Source organism: Plectropomus leopardus, chromosome 10 (assembly GCF_008729295.1).
Source record: "Plectropomus leopardus isolate mb chromosome 10, YSFRI_Pleo_2.0, whole genome shotgun sequence".
Lineage (NCBI taxonomy): Eukaryota > Metazoa > Chordata > Actinopteri > Perciformes > Serranidae > Plectropomus > Plectropomus leopardus.
In genome coordinates, this window is record NC_056472.1 from 14,792,289 (window position 1) to 14,813,718 (window position 21,430).

Genomic DNA, 21,430 nt, shown 5'->3' on the forward strand with positions numbered 1-21,430 from the left:
TGATGCATGATTGGCGCCTCCTGTCGATCATTACCAATAAAAACATCTCAATTTGGCACAGACGCAGCTTAACAAAGTGGTAATGAAAAGGAGAGGAGCCCGAGGAAAGGAAAGGCTCATGCTCTCCTTTTCAGATCCACCTACTGGTTGGTTTGCATGAGGTCATTTGTGGGTTTTTCTCAAATGGAAACCTAACATTAATTTAACATTAAAAACAGACCAAAGCCTTAAATTTCCAAATCCAGTAATTCGGTGTTCCCTCCAGGAACCTGATATTTTAATAAATCCGGGTAAATCATAGACTTATGAGGCTGTAAGAAATGTTACACAGACGCCCTAAATCACAGCAAACTTATAACTTCATATGGGAATGTTTTATAGGGCTGGTAATGCTGAATGGGGAGATTATCTTTTCAAAGGACCATTCAGTTAATTCTGGTATATTAACAGTGAGGATGGATGGATCCTGTCAGCACTGGACGCGTTATTAAAATAAGAGACGTAATTATCAATTTGGAGTTACAGCTCACGCACACATTATTTATTTCTTTATTTCATTGCAAGGGAACAGCCACTGTTGCTCGACGACTTGAATGAAAGAATAAGCTTCATTAAGGAGTTTCTGGATAATTAGGCTTTGTCTCGCGGCAATCGGGGTGAATAAAGATGAGCACCAATCCAAATTGTTGGTAACAGTCATTGCCTCGGAATGGTAAAAGCACTACTTATTAGTGGGGAGGTAAAAGCCTCCACAGCACCGTATACACAGCCCTTCTGTCCGCCTGCCTGTATTTGGGAGAAGAGACCCGCCCACCTTAATAAAGACTGGACCTTCTCTCTTCCAATCCAGACAAAAGGAGAGGACGACAGATCTGCGGTGGCGCGCACTGAGCGGAGCATCCGAGCACCTTGGAGACGATTTGATCCGACGCGCAAGAACGCACACCGGCACAGCGACACACACGCCCTCCAGGTCCACCTGAAACCTCCAGGCCGGTTAATTGTCCAGTTATATAGCCGAGAAAAGGGAGTCTGAGCCCCGATTCAATCGCAGCCAGAACACCGTGTTCCCATGATGTCATACCTGTGGATTCTGCTATTAGGAAGCCTGCTGGCTGCAAGCGCCACGGCAGAAGGTAATGATTTATTTTCCAATTAATTCAACCCAGACTTCAGCTGTATGGACGCACATGTTTTTGCTTGCACGCACACAACATCTATCTATCTATCTAAATATATATCTATCCGTCTATTACATTTATATTTCTATCTATTAAATTTATATTTCTGTTGGTATGTTGATCATCTTTATCTCACTGTCTCTTTCTCTTCTCATTCATATCCCTCTCTCACCTTTCTTTCTCTCCTTCGGCCTTTTCTCTCCTCTTCCTCTGCCAGTCTGCCTCATTACTCATCCATACGTGTCTGTGTCTGTGAGTGCAATTGCCAGTCTCCTCTGCCAGCCTGTCTGCATCCCTGTCGGCATGTCAATTCAATTCACCTTTCCCTGTAATCTGCTTGTTTTTATCTGCTCAGACTGAATAAATTGAAGCAGCTCTGCCCTCTTCCTCGGTACTGTGATTGTTCATGCCTCTGCCAACCCTAGACATTGTCAGTGAAATAGGTGTGTCATGTAATGTGGCCGTATCTTTTTGGACATTAGTTCAGGCCCGCAGGGGTGTGGTGGGCCCATTGTCTTTATATAAGTATTTCCCTCCTTTTCTTCTCTTTTTCACCCCCTTTTCTCCCCCCTTTTATCCGTGTTCTTGATCCCTGACATTTTCTGAATCTCCTATCTTCTGTTTTCATCTCTATATCTTAATTTTTTGCTCCCTCCTTCATGCTTCGTCTTCAGCTGGCCCATGGGCCCCTGCCCTTCCCCGCGGCACATGCAATGATTTTAGATTGTTCAAACGAGCAATAAAACTCAGAGGGAGAGAAAGGAAGCATTGAGAAAACCAGACGCTGGAAAAGATGGAGGGAAAGTAGGGGAGATGTTGGACGATGATAAAAGAGAAATATTGCTGCCAATATAGAGGGGAAAACAAAGAGATAAACAAGGAGGGAAAGAGTGAGAGACTCAGTCAGAGCAACAGAGAGCGAGATCATCATTATGCAAACAAAATTTCAGTTGAACGTTGGTGCGTTTGGATGTGATCTGGGGGTAATCTCACTCTACCGGTTCACTTTTTATTAGCAGACAAACCTCTAGAGAGGAACCACCCTTACACACACACACACGCACACACACAAACACACACACATATCCACACACACATTCCCTTTCCCACACACACTTTTTCTCATATTGTTGAACTCTAACCTCACTGTTAACCCAACTGATGCTGGCGTAATGCGAAGCAGGAAATCTCCATGGGTGTTTGCTTGCATGCAAGTGATTCACAGTTCTGCCAAAAAAGATGGGTCGTTGGGTCAGTTGCATGTGTGCACATCATGCACAGTGTGTGTAAGCTATAGAAGTTAAGGATAGGGAGTGTCTCCGTAACTAGATCCAGCTCCAGCTGTAGACAACACCTAACAACACAACTAGTTTCAGCGCTGTCTTCTTCCCCAGGGCCTTGAGCATCTGTGTGTGTGAGTGTGTGTGTGAGAAAGAGAGAGTGTGTGTGTGTGTGTGTGTGTGTGACTTTAATGTACAGAACATGTGGAAGTATAGCGGTACTTCATTAATCTGTGTCTGTGTGTGTATGAGTCAGCCATAGAGCATGTGCGTTTTAGAGGCAGATGAAAGCAAAGGAGCTGTGTGATGTGTGGCAGGTGTGTGTATTCAGTGTGTATGTGTAGACTTGTCTGTGTTTACACCTTCAACTACCAACACATAAATCACTCTTGGTGGATAAGTGAAAGACACACACACAGACAAACATGCACACACTCTCTCCCGCTCTACTCTCATGGGGGCAGTTTCAAGGTGTGCATGATTGGTGTAAACACAGCACTTTCTGTCCTACAAACAAACAATAGACCCATACTAGACAGAACAATGCTCTGTGGAGGTACTGTTGTATCACCTGACACACACGCACACAATTTCTGGTTTACTGTTTCGGGACAAGGTTTGGTTGTTGGTGTACGTACACGCAATATTACCCATTCAACCACACACAGGGGATCTCACACAATCTCACGACAGAAACCAAAAAAGTCAAAAAAAATGAAGTTTCAACTTCCTCTCCCTTTGGCATTGATAACAGACTCCAATATATGTAATGTGGAATGTACCATCTGTGTTACATAAGGCTTGGTATCAGTACTCAATAACTTTAAGGTATCGACCGAAATTACCCAGTACCAAGTAGTAACAAAACGTCAAACAGTACCTGCATTTGATTGTTTTTGCACCCAGAAAAAAATGGCTATTTGTGTGAGCATTCCTCGAATTAGTTCATTTAACCTGTTAATTGGCCAACTGCCACAACAGCCACAACCCAAATAGACTCTGGTGTGGTTAAGTCAAACATGTTTTAGTAATAGGATTTGGCAGTTCAGAGTGCTAAGATGCCATCAAAATGTTAAAAGTATGACACGCCTGTAGCGTCTGGTGGAATTTTATGCAAATGACAATTCAATGATTATAAAAGGATAAAGGAACTAAACTTATAAAAGGAAGTAGAAAAAAAGGTATCAACTGGTATCAGCTGACACTGTCACTTTAAAGGTACTGGTATTGGTGAGGGTATCGCAATATTTTTAACGATATCCTGCTGTAGTGTTACGTAACAAGAAGTGCAGTGTTTTAGAGGAAGATCTACTTCTTTGTTCTTTTGTGATTTCTGAAACAAAAGGTGAATGTGACGGAAATGAAAAAAATTTCAGTTCTTCATTATCAGGCTTGCCAGGAAGAGTTTTGAGGTGCCAATTTCATCACACACTGTTTTTCTTAAAACAGTGGCACCTGCATCAGGTATCATTGCAGCCCCAAAGCGTCCATGAAGTGTGGAAAGATGATATGAGTACCACTTTAAATGCAGTCTTCACGGTGTATTGGCTGTCGTCAGAGTAGCTCACCAACATGATGTAACTTGCTGAAAGTGCCCTCTGTTTTTACTATGTATGTGTATTTCCTTTCAATCACAATTGGTGTCACATTGCCCATGAACCCTGTTTTTGTTTACCTGTTGCCAGGGACAACTTTTGCAAAAGCTGATGCTATTAGTTGAGTATCCCGAGTGATCCCAAGAGAACACGGAAATGGACCATAATGTTAATTATGATGGTGACTCATTCTGTAAGCGGTATTTTCAGTGTTTCAGCAAAAAAGTCATTTTTTCAATCACAGAAAAACTTTTCCTGTTGAAGATTAAAACTACACTTTTTATGTCTGCAGTCATTCAGTAGTTGGGGAACATCATGCTTAGCTTCTAAAACTTTTAAATCTTGCCTTTTGTCGCACACATGTATCCTATTCCACTATGACGACATTTCCTGTTTATTTACCAGCTACTTTTTATTTCAAGTTACAATCCACTATGTGGTTTTTTCGCTCAGTAAGTCAAATTTTAGGCTTCAGAATTTGCTTGTCTTACTTAAATCCATTGTTTTCTGCCCACACATACATCTATAGTAACTAGAATAGAAAAGTTCAGATTTAAAGGAATAGTTTGCCACTTTTGGAAGTATAATCATTTGCTTCTTGTCTAAGAGTTAGATAAGAGGGTCCATATAGCCTTACTCTCATGTTTTTATTGCATGAAGCTATCAGCAACCTGTAAACCTAGCTTAGCACAGGGACTAAAAACAGGGAAACAGCTAGCCTGGCTCTGTCCAAAGGGAGCACATTCAACTACTAGCAACTCTGAAACTCACAAGTTTTATCTCATTTGTTAAATTCATACAAACAAAATGACAGTTTGTGGTTTTATAGAGATTTATGGGCTGTACTATTTTATTGTACCCGTAACTTCCTGTAACTAACTGTGATGACAAGCCTACAGGGAGTGAAGCTACCGTGCCTGGCCAGGAAATAGTCTGGCACATAACGCCTCAACATATAAAGTGGTGAGCTTTGGAGGTGGAAGGAGTTGGATCTTGTTACCTTTGGAAAGCGCAATGCTAGCTGTTTCCCATTGTTTTCAGTCTTTATGCTAAGCTAAGCTAATCCATCATACATACTGATGTATTGTGCAGACATGACAGTGATGTAATTCCTCTTGCATGTTTGATTCTATGTTCAATGTGTTAAATGTCAATGTCTAATACCTGTTAAAGATAAAAACATATTTACACACAGTGGCTACTTTATTAGAAACACATGTACAATTTCATGCAGTCCAATACAACAGCTCAGCCAAAAATTCAATCTTTATTCAACTGTCAGAGAAGTATGCATTTAACTGTATGTTTGATATAGAATGTAAGGCAGAGTTGTACTGGATTGCATTAGTTTGTTCGATATAATTAAGTGTCTATGGAGTGTATTATCGCTTTATCAAGCCACTAGTTTTCTAAAAGAACACAGTGTAACTGTCAGTATGATGTTTTCCCACACGTGGAGCCTGGTTTAACTTAAGAGTATATCTCTGGGGACCTTTTTGCTGTTTAACACTGCAGATACTGTACGGTCTCATACAATAGCGTGCAGCCATGTCAGAGAAACGCAGATGACTCATCAGCCTCAAGGGAACGCAGTGGCAGAGAAACAAAGGGAGTTTAGAGTTTGGGAGAGAGGAAAGGGGGAGACAGTGTTAAAGACAAAAAGAAAATAAAGGAAGGAGGGAGCAACGTTTGGACGTGCAACAATTTGTTTAACTGCTGCACTAACACAAAACAGGACACAGCTTACCCAAAGTGTGAGAGTGAAGTGAACTTGCATTTATGTGTGTGTGAACATGTGGTTGTTTGTATGTTTGGACTGAAAGGGGGTGGAGAAGGTGTTTTTACGAGTGTAAATGCACGCACGTGGGTGTGCACGTGTGTGTTTTGGCGGTGGGGGGGGGGGGGGGTGTGGGGTGTGTATGGGAGTGTTTGTAGCGGAAGTAGTTAGAAGAGGAAGTGGCAAACTGATAGATGGGAACAGAATGTTCTGTGGAGTGGCAAGAGAGAGAGAGTTTGTATGGGGTCTCTTTCTTTTCACACACATACACACACATTACATGTTACATGAGAGCCACATACCTAACACACGTGCATGTACAGTGGGCATAATGCCATGGACATACAATGTGGCCACTCACATTTACTGTCAGTAAAATCAAAAATACACGTGAACAGAACCAAGATCTGACAATTAACATTAAAATGTCAGCAGAAAGTTAGCGTGCACTGTTTGTTGGGGGTTTTTTTTGTTTGTTTGTTTGTTTTTTTACATTATATCATCAGCCTTTTTCCCCGGTATCACACATTCACCAGTATCTAATCTTAGTTCAACAAGTTGAATGTCATGCCACAGTGCATCATTGATAAAGAACGTGATTTCCACAGAAATGAATTGAGATAGTGAATCAGGAAAAAAACATACCAAACTTCACACGCACACAAACGCAGTCCTGTTTATGAGGAATCAGAGTGCCGTTTGATTCTTAATAAACCGCCAAAGTCGCTGATTATTGTTTATCTTGGATGTGAAGCTTGTACAGCAACATTCATTGAAGAGAAACCGGGATTGAGAGAAACAAAGAGTGTTTGTTTTTATTACTGTCACTAACCTTCCATCTGTGCATGTGTCTCACTCATGTTTCTACCCATGTAGCGTGTGTTTAGCCAGGCTTGTGTGCGCTTTTATATATGTCTGTGTGGACATGTGTTTGTGTGTGTGAAAGAGAGCATGGGTGTTACCGGCAGTGCGAGCCTTGAGAGAATTTACGGTGTGATGGAAATACTTCAGATGTGTTCATGCCGCTCTCCCTTTAGGCTTCAATGACTCTGATACCATCTCACTTGGCTAACACAGTGATCCTTTATTGGAAACTTACTTGGCAGTGAGCAACTGCTAAAAAAGATTAGATTATTTTCTGGCAACATGATAAAGGAGAGTATTAAGATAATGAGAAAATCCGGATGACTCTTATTACTTTATGATTTGTCTTCATTTTTCAATCTTACTTTTTCTAGTGTTTTGGTACCTGTCCTGCTTTCCTGTACATTTCTGTTATCCATTCTCAATAGTTTTACCACCAGGAAGCACAGCGTAGTTTGGACAATAATTTCTAGACTGTTCTATCTCTTATTTAATGGTTGGTGCTTGTATTTTGAAAAAGGTACTGTCTCAACGAACCAGCATCAGGGCGCTGCTGAAATCAGCAGAGCGAAGAATGCTCAAGTCAGAGTGCTCTTTTGCTGTTTCAGCTTCTCACATGCAACAGGGGAATCTCACAGCACTGGCTCAAACACACACAAACACCATGCTCTGCTCACACACAGAATGACAAAGACATGCGCTTTGTATTTTCTCATTAGTACCAAGTTGCAATGCCAGCGCTGAGGTCGAGCATTCATATGATGTTGAGGCAGGTGAGATGTGATCGATGTGTCTTTCATCCAGTTGTGGCTGGAGCGTTCACATCATGGACCAATCAGACCAGGGTGTGGCTCTCTGTGTGTGTGTGTGTGTGTGTGAGAGAGAGTGAGAGAGAGAGAGAGAGAAAGTCGGTGGTGATAGTCATGTTAGAGAATGTGTTGCAACATCTTAACGACCGTTCAGACAGATGATTTGAATGGTTTTAAATGATAACAGATGGATTGAAGCTTGCAGTTTTTAATTACCAATGGTTACACTAATCACTACCAGTCTTATGTTCAATCCTGTCTATTTTAGATTCGACTTTTTATATTTCTGCGTATTTGTTTGTGAACTCTAGAGTGCCCAACGTGTTGGTCAATACAGTCAATTTTAGAGAAGTTGTGTTGTCAAGTTGCCAACCTTCAAAGGTAGAAGAAACTCCCTTTGAGACTGAGTTTGGGTTGCCATGTCTGCCTCCTTTCTTCTTTTACAAAAGGAAAAGTCAGTTGTGTGATGTTTATTGAAGCACCAGGGTGTCAGGACAGCCCTTTGTGTTTTTCGTTCCCATCTTTTTGAAACTTAAATGCCCAAGTACACTGGATGTGTGCTCTTTTTTCATTATTCTTTTACTTTCTTTCTTCACAAATGTCTGTATAGATGATGTAACTCCGAAAGTGGAGGCAGAAGGTGCTGGGGCCCCGACCCCTGTAGCAGATGCAGCTCCAGATGACAAGAATGAGCCCACCGCTGACGAAGAAACTGACCATAAGCCTGAGGTGAGGAAGAAAAGTATTTTTGTTTGTTGTCAGTCAGTGTTTTATCTCAATAGAGATTTCGTGGTGAGTCAGCACAGCTACTTTTGGTCCATCATGGATCATTGATGTACTGACCATAGACTATAGACCACATCTCCGCGTACCCCCACTATCCAAAAGTCAAAATATCCTACCCATGGCTGCTGCCATCTTGGACTGGTGAAATCATTTGGAGCCAGAGTCTGTGCAGTAGTGATCTCAGCGGTGGTGGATTCACCGCCCATATCCCTGTCTGACCAATCCTGAGCAGCACCATTTATCGTAAGCACACCAATTGGCACATACAGATGTCAATCTTGATGTCAAACTCCCTTCATATAGCATTAAATAACCAAATAAAACCAAATTTATAAGAAAAACAAACACTTGAATATACATCACGGTGATAAGAATTACAAAGCATGACAGAAACCATCTTTGAGAAATTATTATTTAACATGTGCTTAAAGTTTTTAGTTTGGCCCATGTCCTACCCACTAACATTGAGAGGGCAGGGTTTATAATCTGAAGGCATCACATATGGAGCCAGCCACCCAGGAGCAACTGAGATGTTTTGGCTTTACTTTCGGGGATCTGTCATGTCGTCCATCTTTATATAGGTCTGACTAATGTGTAAAAAAAACAAATAAATAAAAAAGTAAAGGTGGATTTTTAAAAGGTTATTTTTTAGAGTTTGGGTTACTGTGACATTGCAAATGTTCTTGTCTTAATACTCAGTCTCTTTGCTTACATTGTCTGGAGCAAAACTCAAAGGATTGAGCCCTCTAAAAACAGCATTGCTGGCACAATAAAAACACATATATTAAACCTGGTAACTACCAGAGCTTCTGTCCAGCTCTGAAGCTGAATTATTCTCTGTTTCTGGGTGACAGTCTATGCATCCTACATCTGTATTTAAGCTTACTGAGGTCTGGAGAAACTCTAGTTCTAAATCCTCAGGCAGATATTTGATAAGCTAAGACGTATCAAATGACTGAAAAACGCGTTATGTTAGATCTTGGTCGGGTATTCAGCAGAAAGTTCTATGCAGCATACTTTTATTACCTTGAAATGTAATGGTGCCTTTGTGTCCCTGTGCTTCTCAGACCGACTTCTTTATGCTGTATTTCAGCAGAGCATCAGTTTGCAAATCAGTTGTGCTTAGATGGTTAACCACAAAAAAAAATACACTGAAATGATCTTGAAACCTGCAATCACCTTAGGGCAATACTATAAATGTTTAGAAATTCATTATGAGAACATCATTTAAAAGATGTGTATCTTGTGCTGAATACAGGAACAACCAACAGCGGCAAGTGAGCCTGAGCCTGCTGCTGAGGATAAAGCTGAAGAATCAGCCACTCCACACACAGCAGAACCAACAAGTCCTGCACATGAAGACGCAAAACCGGATGAGGATGCAAAACCAGACGAGGACGCAAAACCAGCGACTCCTGCACAGGAGGATGTACAAGCAACAACTCCTGCAAACACGGACGCAGACCCTGCAGCTCCTGCTGATGAAGATGCAGAACCAGTTGCTACTGTTGAAGCAGATACAGTAGAGGAAGCAGCTGCAGCAACACCAGGTGATTAACAGTTGTTCAAATATGCAGACAGAAAATTAAACACAGTGAGTGTGAAATAAACCATTTTTGTGCTTATTTCAAATGATTATTCTGACACAAGTACAACACTATACATTTCCTCACTGCCTCATATTTTACACTAATCCTACACAGGCAAGAAGGTGAGCCTCGCTTCCAAAATGATTTTTCACATACCGCCTCTCTTCTTCAAATTAAGCACAAATGTCCACTTGGACTCAAGTATGAACTGATAAGATTTTGATGGTAATAGGTCAAAAGTCAAGGTCACCGTGACCTGTTCTGTCTCATTCTTGTGAAGATGATATCTCAAGAACACCTTGAGGAAATTTCTTCAAATTTGGCACACATGTCCACTTTGAGTAATGGATGAACTGATTAGAATTTGGAGGTCAAATGTCAAGTTCACTGTGACCTTGCATCCATCTCCATCCATCTCATGAACGAAATATCCCAAGAAGGCCTTGAGGGAATTTCCTCAGATTTGGCACGAACATCCGCTTGTACCGAAGAATGAACTGATAGGAATTTGGTGGTCAAAGGTCACTTTGACCTCACGAAACATCTTTTTGGCAGTAACTCAAGAATTCATACACTCAGTCTGAAAGAATTTCATGCTGTCTAATAGGATAAAATGATCAAGTGATGATATCATATATCCAAAAGGTCAAAGGTTAACTGTACTGTGGCATCATAATGTTCTGCAATAACACTTTACCTGCCATTACTAAACTATGCTCAGTTATACTTTAAAGATGTGACTAATATCAAATCAGAGGCCTCATACAAAACACAAACAATGCCTTCTAAATTCTGCATTGGTTCATTAAAACCCCTTTTTCCAAGTGGTGCCTAGTCATTCCATTTACATTTTCAGTGTGCTAAGGTGTGTAGCAACACACTTTTTCATCCTGTCTGCTTTTGCTTGTAACATACATTAAACAGTGTGGTAAGACAGCCCATGCTATAGAAATTTTCGTCGTCGATCTCATACGTGAACCTCCCCTCCGTTTCACTGTCTTGTCCAGAGCCTGCAGCTGATACAGAGGCTCAGGATCCAAAGGCTGAGGAACCAACAGCTGATGGAGAAGAGAAAGCTACCTCAAGCAGCGGTGCAACACCTGCAAACGAGGAGGTCAGTAGCACCAGTTAGAAAGTCTTATTCAAACATACACCGCCATCAAACAAACTGGCATGTCCCTCTTATACATAACTGCTGATGTGCTGTGCATGATAAAGACATTATTCGGGAGCTGATATGCTATGAGCGGAGTTAATGTGTCCTTTCTACAAGCTTATATGCTCTATAATGCATTTTTATTAGAGTGGAGCTGAGGCAACACCAGCAGCAGATCCAGCTGTACCACATGATGAGGACAAACCAACTGAGCCAGCTGCAAAACCAACAGAACAACCTGTTAACGTAGATCAAGAGCTCATTGTCCCAGGTAAGAATACGGATGTTGTGGTGCACATTGTGCTCATTCTTGTATGGAAAAGAAGGCAAAAAACATCCTGTTGCCACTGGTATCCTGTAATAAATCCCATGGTTGTTTCCGTGTTTTTTTGTAATTCCGATGAGCGCCCTGAGACAGTGGGCAAAAATTTAGGAGTTGCTTCATGCTAATGCTTTTTGGACAAAGTCTGTAATGTTAAAAGTACACCAGTATATCGATGAGCTGTAGAGAAGGCCGAACACATGTGTACTGTAGATGAGCCCCCCTCTTTAAGATGTGTGCTCTTTACCCGGGCGAAACCACACAAACTTGTCTGTAAAATGTCATGTTCTGCACCTTTGTTCTGGTGCATTCTTTCTAATTAACTTGTCACATTTAGTGATGGTAGCAACAGACTTTTTGAGTCATGAGAAGTCACCTTTATTTAAAGTGTGTGATTCCTTATTATATATAAATGCAGCGTTAGGTAGACAAATTAAATTAACACAATCACATATCCCTCCTTTGTAAACACTTTTGAAAAAGCTGTGATAACTACAGGGGGCTCATGTGATTTATTTATGTGTACACAGATAAAGTTAATGGTTATATGAGCAACTAAAATGTGAAAACACAAATTCAATTTGAGATGACAAACAACCATCTCTGCTTTTGTCATTTTAAAGAGTATCAAAGTAAGAGATTAGTGTTTCCAAGATGTACAGCTTTTGACAATGGTGTCACTTTTATTTTTGTCTGGATCATACATGTGTTTATCAAACCATGAATCTCTTCTTTGTCTTTGCCAGCTGTGAAAAAAGACCAACATGCAGGTAAAAGGATTTCTTGTTTTCCATTTCATTTGTCTCTCCTCTCTCATTTGAACAATTTCCAAAGCCACATTATGTAAACCTCAACCTCTCTGGAGCCAAGTCTCACAGCTAAACAAATCACTAAGGCACACTGCAAATAATTGCTCATGAGTATGACTCAGAAGCCCTTTTCTTTGCACAAGAGCACATCAGGACAGCATAATTAAAACCAGTTTATTTCTACAGTGACAAAAAATCCAGATAGAAGCTGACCTGTTTAAGTGACGCTTGGGACACATGGAAATGTTGAAATCCCACAAAGCAGTATTACATGACATTGCTCTGAGTGGGAAATAGCTTGCAAATCACTGAACGGTATTTGTGTGTGCGTTTGAAGCTCCACTCCGTGTGGATTGTGTTTGAACTGAATATTTCTCATGTGTATTTCCCTCAAACTCTGAACCTACTATGATACGTCAAAACATATTAGATCTCCACCATGTCGCCATTTGACCGCAGGAATACCCATGAAATTATGGCTGTTATGATAATTTTGTGTCATCAGTCATTTAAAATAATGCCCTGCTTTCATGAGATATCATGTATCATTTTGCTGCAACTCCCCTTTGTCAGAACATATTAATGAAAAACAGATGTGCTTTTGCCAAAAAGTACAAATCACTTAGGAAGGTTATGAGGTGGGATTTTGGCCCACACAGTTTCACCTCCCTAAATTAGGGTGTTATAGTTTGAGTGAGAAAACCTCAAAGTGTCACCCTCCATTATTTAACTTTGCCTATTATGATAATTTCTTTTCCATTCTCTCTCTGCTCATTTCGGCATTTCCTGTCCCAAGTGTTGTTTGTCCTTGCCTGCGTTATAGAGTCCTCCTTTCCGTCACTCAAGGATAGTAATTTTATGTTTAGACTGGTCATTAGCTGCTCTCATGCTAACAACTAAGGACGGGGTGTGTCGTTGAGGAAATTGTTGCTATGGAAGGTTTCTTCCATGTGATAACTGGCAGGGGAATATTCTCGCAAGGTGGTGACGAGTGGAAAAAAGTTGAGAAATGGACAGGAGGATAAGGAAAGGAGAGGAGAGAAAGGAGAACAGGGACAGGGGAAAGTGGCAAGGTGTAGAAACAAAAGGAAAGAGATAAAGGGAAAGAGAAGCGAGGAGAAAGTGGTAAGGTTAATGAAAAGGTGGAGGAGTATGAAATAAGAAAGGAGGCCCAGCAGATAGCGGGAGAATGAGAGTATCGGAGTAAAACTTGTACTTAACAGTCATATGTGCTTTACAATGTTAGCACGGCTCTTACTCAATATGATTTAATGTCAGGAATTTGTGTAGGTGAAAGAATAGGTCACAGGACAATTATGCCCCTGAGGTTTTATCTAAAATAATTCAGCGATCCTAACTCGCCCTGCCCTGCATTTTGTACACTGAGTCACACATGTTGTTGTATAAGTCGCTTGGGTTTTTCCCTCAATGAGTATAGAGTCGGGGTAAGTTATTGTTCCTGATAGATAATATCCTTTAATCTAAGTCAACAACAAGATCGCTGTCACACCCTTGGAGCAGGTAGTGTTTCATAGTTCTTATCGAGGACACCTCTGCAGGGCATGCACTATAGGGACCACGAGGGACTGACGTGGGGCGTGCTTCATTTTCATTAAATAATTCATCATGCTACGGTGTCGTACAGTGTTTAAGAGATGACATGTTTCTGGTGAACATCTGGATGATATCCGTCTTGGGCGGGACGGTGAAAAGTGAATTTCCCTACAGGAACTGACATTGCTTTTCTATCACCAATGATATCTCATTATTTTTGTCTAATGTAGAGTTCGACTTGGCAGATGCTGTGGGAGGAGTGGATGAGAAAAAACAACCCATTTCTGAACCTGATGGTTAGTAACTACTTATAACAATTATTGTTGATATTATCATTGAAACCAATCACCAATTAATATGCAAGAATGCACACAAGAGCCTTTTGGTGCACAGTCAGCAATACAAAGAGGGACTATGTTCAGCTGTGGTGGAGTTTCACTGTCGTTTCTTGTTATCTCTCTCTCATGAATGCCTTTTTTATCACTCCACATGCAGTTTGAAGCTATGTAGAACACTGACATTAACCCTGCAGTAACTTGATGTCTGTGGGATCAGCTGCAGCTCCTCTCTAGGGAATAACATGGAGGGTTAAATACATTGTGCTTGTTGGCCTAAACTTCCTGTTTACAAACACATGTAAACAAGGAGTGGATGGGACATATGATAATGTATATAATTTCTTTGTAAATGCTGAAATTAGTGACTGTATAAGTATGTTAATTACAACAACAGGATTTGGTTGGGCCAGTCATCACTGTTTGGAGAGATTTAAATGAACAGTTCATCCCAAAGGGAAAAATACACATTTTACCTGAAGTACTATTTATCAGTCTAGATTATTTTGGTGTGAGTGGCCAAGATATTGGCCGTAGAGATGTCTACCTTCACTTGAATATAATGGGACTAGATGGCACTTGGCTTGTGGTGCTCAAAGTGCCAAAAAATACACTCACTCAACTCAATACTCAGCAGCAATGTCTCTTCCCAGAAAACATGACTTGGTTACAACATGCAACATGTAACTCACACCAAAACAATCTAGATTGATAAACAGCACGACAGGTAAGAGAAAAAAACATGTATTTTTGATTTAGGAATGAACTGTCCCCAAGAAGATGCACTTTGTTGTAAAAGCAAATAAGCCTAATAAACCCAAAGATATTTGTGCATTGAGCTGAAATAATCTCTCCATTCAGCATTTTCCTACTTTTTCATTACCATCTCTGTTGTTAATGACATGAAGTCTTATTACATTACTGTAACGCTACCTTATGACCAATAACATCACAAAAGTCAAGACAGAGCCACATAAACTGTGCTTTTAGACGTTCTTCTCATAGATCTACATTCTGCAAAAATGTTGTCCCAATTTCATGAGCTTTGTTCTCATGACAAGATATCGAAATGACTCGTTTTACCTCCTAGGTTGAGAAAGTTAAATCACCGCGCAGCCACAGAGCAATTTGACAGCAACTTTTTAACGCTGATTTCCACCCTTTATTCCCCATCTGAAATCTGATTCATCTAGGTCGGCCTAATCATTATAATCTAGTGAATAGAGCTCTCCTTTGGTGCTCTGTTATTAGCGGCTTTATCAAGTTGAAGCAGGTAGAGGGCAGCCATGATGTCACAGGCATATACAGACAGGCAGCGCAGAAGGAGATAACAGGGTTGTTTTGCATATGGAACGAATCGAAGATCAGAGAGAAACAGAGGGTGTGTGTCTCCGTCAGATATTTTATCTCTTTGATAATATAACGGCAGCTCTGTGAGTGTACAGAAGGGACATTTCATGCAGAGTTGTGGTGTGTGTGTGTGTGTGTGTGTGTGTGTGTGTGTGTGTGTCTGTCTGTCTGTCTGTCTGTCTGCGTGTGAGTGTTTTTCAGACCGGTTAGGACAGAAACTCTAGACCTCATAATGCCTCCGAGGTGTAAACTACCAGAAAGAGAACAATCTTGCCCCTCCCTTCTTCTTCTTCTCTGCCATCTGTGCTTTACATGCATCATTAACACATTTAGACTTGAAATGATAATGCCTTCTCTCTCCTTTAATCACCTGTCTCTCTTTCTTTCTCTCTTTAGCACATGTTGCTGGCGCCAAAGGAGATGGTAAGGCTTTTTTGTGTTCATGGTAAAAAAATACATGACAACGCCATCTTTAGTCCAAATTGCACAAATCCAAACCCGATACTTTCGTAGCTGCAGCAGCACTAGCAGAGCTCGCAACTACATCTGGAAACTGGTGAAACACACACACAGGATATTGCTGGCATGCCTATGACAATACAAACAGGATACAAGACTCAGCAGAAAATGCCTCTCCCCTATTGTTATAGTTCAAACAATGTTTGAAGCTGGTCATCTGTGAGAATATTTTATCTTGAATTCCCAAGTGTAGTCACGCTACATGCGTTGGAAGTGCTACTTCTGAAGTAACTTCACTTCCTCCTTCTCAAACCAATTCAGAAAGAATGACAGGTGCATGTTTGTGCCTGTTTAAATAAACCTTCCCGCGTGTTACATAAACTCCCATATTGTTAAACCAGTTTGTAAATGGTCCTGTTTCATGTTGCTAACTGTATTTGTGTTCTCTCTTCTAAGCTGCAGACACACTTGAACACAAAGGTGAGTTATCCTTCTGTTTTGAACACATTAACCCACCCACCCATGCAGTGCCCCAAACATACCTGCAACATAAGCATTCCCCTATTGTCTTGTGTCATGCAAAAAGCCTTGAGGAGGTGTACTGTTGCTGCAGCTGCTGCATGACATTTTCCTTTTTTTTCTTGAACTTTCCTTTGAACATCAGTTACTATCTTTGTATATACAATGAAAGACAAGTCCGGGCAAAGAAAGCTAATGGGTTGCTGATTGCTTCAACTGCCAGAATTTAACCAAATGACTGAAATGTTCAAGTCACAGGTGCTGAAATGTGTGATGGCTATTGTATTAAAACTTAAAACTGTCTCCTATTGAAAGGCTATTAGGGTAAAGATATATGGAAAAATCAGTTTTATGATAGTCAGAACAACTTTTTCCTATTTTAATTGTTATTGCTACATCTCATTGAAAGTACAGTTTACCCCAAATCAAAAATACATGTTTTTACTCTTACTTGTAGTGCTATTCATCTATCTAGATTATTTTGGCGTGAGTTGCCGAGTGTTGTAGATATCAGCCGTTAAGATGTCTGCCTTCTCTTGAATACAGTGGAACTCAACTCAACAGCAACATCTCTTACCACAAATCATGATCATATTAGGATAATACACACACCTTGCTGTGAGCAGTTTTATGTAGGAAATTTATCTGTCTACTGAACTACACCCCCTAACCATATCACCGCACAGAATCCACTGCTAGCTCACCTAGTACTGTCCTCAGCCGAGGAGGATGCTATTAATACTGTGATGAGCATGAGCCTCTCATCCATGATGTGGCCTTCTGCACAGTGATATGGTTGGCAGATGTCGTTCTATAGAAAGTAAATAGTTCCTACATGAAACTGCTCACAACAAGGTCTCTGGATTATCTTGAGTAACCAGGTCATGATTTCTGGAAAGAGACTTTGCTGTTGAGTTTTTCAAATGTATTTTTTTTGGCTCCACAAGCCATCTGCCATCAAGCTCCATTGTATTTCCATTAGACTGATAGACAGCACTACAGGTGAGAGGAAAAACATATATTTTTGATTTGGGGATGAACTCTCCTTTTCAGTATTAAAAGTCATGGATGAGTTTGTCTAGTTCATCACATCATAAAGTGACTTTCATGGAAAACTCCTGTAGTTTTCCTTTTGACCTCTGACCTTAGTCTTTACAGTGTATGATGGGGGTTGTGGCTGCTGACTACTTACGGTTCCCATATGCTTATGTTTCCATAGTTTATTTCAGTATGAGTATGTTCACGCAGCCTTTTCGTACCAGGCAAACTGGTGTGTCCATATTAACTTTGCATTTGTGCACATGCATGTTCATACATGTCCTTGTCTACCCACCTTTACTTCCTCCAAGTGACTCACTGCCTCCTCCCGTTTTATTGCACTTTATATCACTGAGTCATTCCCCCTTCTTTTAAAATTAATTTTGAGTCACGCAAGTTCTCTGACTCATGCCACTCACATGTTCCCACCGTTTAAATTTGTTTATCATTGGATCTACTGTACTCTTTCATTCTTTCTTTTGTACTTAAGATGATGACTCACCCATCACACCCCAACCTCCTTCCCCCCTTCATCTCCCCCTCTATCGCCAATTCAGCATACCCTGCCATTATTATTTTGTGATGACTGAAACCACTGCAGGATCAATATAGAGCTAGTTTTTAGGAGGCATTAAGTGAGGAAAAACAACAATAAAGGGCAATTTTACAGTTTACAATTCATTCTGTTCAATTTTTAAAAAAAAAATATTGTTCGTCAAAAATTGCAGGCTTATTATAATCATTGTCCATAAACTTTACTTTTGTCTACCTCATATATATTAAATTCAGAAGGCTCTACAGCATAATATTATAGCCTTAATTTGTTTAATTAAAATGCATGCAGGGCTTCTACATATAGTTGTGTGCTTTAACTAGAATATATCAATTAAAAATCCATGGCCATCGTGGCATTGTAGGTTTTATGTTTGTATTTTTTGCTTACCTTGAACAGACTCTGAGAGGTATTTGTTGTTTGCAATGACACAGCATGAAAACTATTCAGATGGGTGTTGTCATAGTAACAGGGTTACAGGTGGAGACAGATTTATGCTTACAATGTGAATGCTTTCAGGAGTCTAAATTGGTGGGTAGGCAAGTGAAATGGGATCAGAAAATGATGCTGCATCTCTCATGCAAACACACGCGTTATGTCATGTCATTGAGCCTCGCTGCTGAATTACCATTCATTATTTAAGCTGCAAAGTGGCACCCAGTGTCGACACTGAACATTACAAGCTCTCTAAGTTGGTGTAACAATTGCAAATACTCAGCACAGTGCAGTTAAATTTGTGTCATATAGTAAACTAAAAGAGTTCAAATGGAGTTTTTAGAATGATACTGACTATGTTGACTATGCATTTACAGCTCTGGAAATGGGGTCAGTGATCTTATTTTTTGTTTGTTTGTTTGTTTCCTACAGAGGGCAGCTCCAGCTCCATAGCAGGCATCCTGTGTGCAGTGGCCGTGGCTGTAGTGGGAGCTATTGTTGGATACTTCACCTATAAGAAGAGGAAACTGTGTTTCGGAAATAGACAGGGTAATTGTCTTCCTGACTTATTAAAGGTTTCGTGTGTAGGATTTAATGGCATCCAGCGGTGAGGTTGCAAGTTACAAACCTTTGAATCTTTTCTGGTAGGCCAGGCATCTATGAGAATTACATTGGCTGTGCGAAAACACAAATGGCTTTACATAGATCCAGTGTTTGGTTTGTCCATTCTGGGTTTCTGTAGAACTGACATGGTGGACTCTGTGAAAAAGGATCTGCCTTGTATATAGATAGAAACGGCTGATTCTAAGGTAACGATGACACAAATATTCTTAGTGTGGGGTGATTATTAAATAATACACAATCATGAATACTATATTCCATTGTTGCCAATGTATATTACCCTAAATCCTACACACTGGACCTTTAAGTAACTGAAAAACAATAACAAAATAACCAGTGTACACAAGGTTTGATATTTTCACAATTACAGCAGTTATACAAGACATTTTTTAGACCTGAGTTTCTTTAATGATGACCTATAAGCCATGATGTTATTCTTTTGCCATTTGGTGCAGGTGAGAACTGCATATGGCTGACTTAGACCGTAGCAGGACATCAGCCTTTAGATGGGTGGAGTGTGTGTGTGACTTTTGGTTTGAATATCACGAGTTCTGGAGGTCAGCAGTCTTTCTTTGAGACATAGCAGACTCAGCTTTATCCCGGAGAGAGTGTTGTCAATGACAGACAACTCACACACATCCTGCATACCAATACTACCAATTCAGCAAAGTTTTAATTTACAGTCAACAGGAGCAACAGGCCATTCAGCTTAAGTGATGTAGGGCAAAAGTCAGATTCGGAATAAGGATTATACAGTAGCGATTAATAGCTGGTATTTATCAAGTGTTGTAAATTTGAATTAAAAAAAAATCACTTTTATATATAGTTAGTATTAATGAATATGAATGATTTTCCTGCAGCGGTGGAGAGAAAGCATTGTAAATGGCATTGTAATCAGCAGGTACAACGCCAGAGCTGCTCCACTGACAAGGAATGCTTGGCTGCACAGAAATGAGTAGTTTTGAGCTTTAATACCGGAAGAAATGAAAGTAATTTTCACGGTGGCGATAATAAGCAGAAACCCTCCCCCCTTCCTCATGGATGCTTTCAGTGTCACACTTAATTTATGGTCACTTAACTAAATGCCTGTGAAATCCAAACTGACATGTGACTTGTTTTTTTCTCCCCACATTTTTGCATCTATCTGCCTTCATCAATCTCTGTGATTAGAAGCGGATCCAGAAGCGGCACGCAAAGCTGATGCAGCAGAGGCTCAGTCAGATCCCCAGGGTATGACACACATACACACACACACACAGGAACACACATTATGAAGAAGACTCAAACACATAGATCAAACACATAGTAGTATTCTGAAATGTTCTGTCCTTTTTTCCTGATTTTTACAGTCCTTAGCAACCTGCTCAACTCCTCCTAGACCAGCAATGATTACATGACTGCCTGAACCAACTACCGGCAAGCAAAGTGGCAATCTCACTGTTAGGCTCAGTCTTCTGTAGAGCTAAATTACTGTGAGGCCCAGAGTAGGGCTGTGTGTGTTTCTGTCTGTTTGACTGCGTGAATCTGTGCGTGTGTTGGTCTGTGCGTGTGAGTGTGCATATGTGTGTTCACTCCTGTGTGTGTGTGTGTGTGTGTGTTTGTGCGTATGCATATATGTGGGGAGTAGATACATGTGAACCTTAGGGGTTTTAGGGATTTATTCAAATGATTGGACAAACTTTCTACTTTAAACCATTTTTAAAAAAAGAGATAAAATCTCAAATTAACCATGAAATGGCTAAATTATCGAACAACATTTTTTAAAATTTTTATTTGTATGGCTACTATCCAGTTCTAGTAATTCAGTGTGAATATAAAGCAGTGACAGTTATTGATGTTGTAGATGTTGAACTTTGTACTGAATTCTTAAAAGTGGAATTTGTTGTCATTGTTTGAGCCACCCATATGATTTAATAACCCACTGGAAACAGTCACTTAAGTACAACATTTGTTTTGAAATTATCTACAGTACTAATGCAGGATAGATGGATAACAGGAGGCTTCAATAACTACCACTGTATTTCCTGGATTCTGGCAAGGAAACATAGGATGGGATTATAATCCTAGGATTCTGGGGATGCTGTTACATGGTCCAATGTGTGTTCAGGGGCCACTGATGTCACTGTATGTGTGTTTGTGTGTGTGTTTGTCTTATTTTGGTTGGTGGAGGGGCTTTAGTTTTAGTAAATCCTGTTGGGTGACTACCACTTTCCCTCAGTCAGTTCAGTGAAAGAATGATATTTGCAATTAAATGCTAAGAAATCCAAATGAAACAAACTCACTTAGTTAATCGCAAATTGATTAATAAAGGGGTAGTTAAGAATTTTTTGAAGTGGGGTTGTATGGGGTACTTATCCACAGTCAGCAGATGTCAGTCTGCATTTTCCCAGTTTGGAGA

General features: G+C 40.3%; 1 protein-coding gene across 1 annotated transcript; it reads left to right on the forward strand.

Annotated features, from left to right (window-relative positions):
- The first annotated feature begins 772 nt into the window (after positions 1–772).
- Positions 773–21,430, forward strand: si:ch211-39i22.1 (cytochrome c1). Its single transcript, XM_042494254.1, has 12 exons — positions 773–1,136; positions 8,117–8,235; positions 9,551–9,842; positions 10,889–10,995; positions 11,185–11,308; positions 12,106–12,129; positions 13,953–14,018; positions 15,804–15,830; positions 16,323–16,346; positions 18,844–18,960; positions 20,203–20,262; positions 20,382–21,430. Exons 1-12 carry the CDS (start codon positions 1,073–1,075, stop codon positions 20,408–20,410), a joined length of 1,053 nt encoding a protein of 350 aa, XP_042350188.1. The 5' UTR covers positions 773–1,072; the 3' UTR covers positions 20,411–21,430.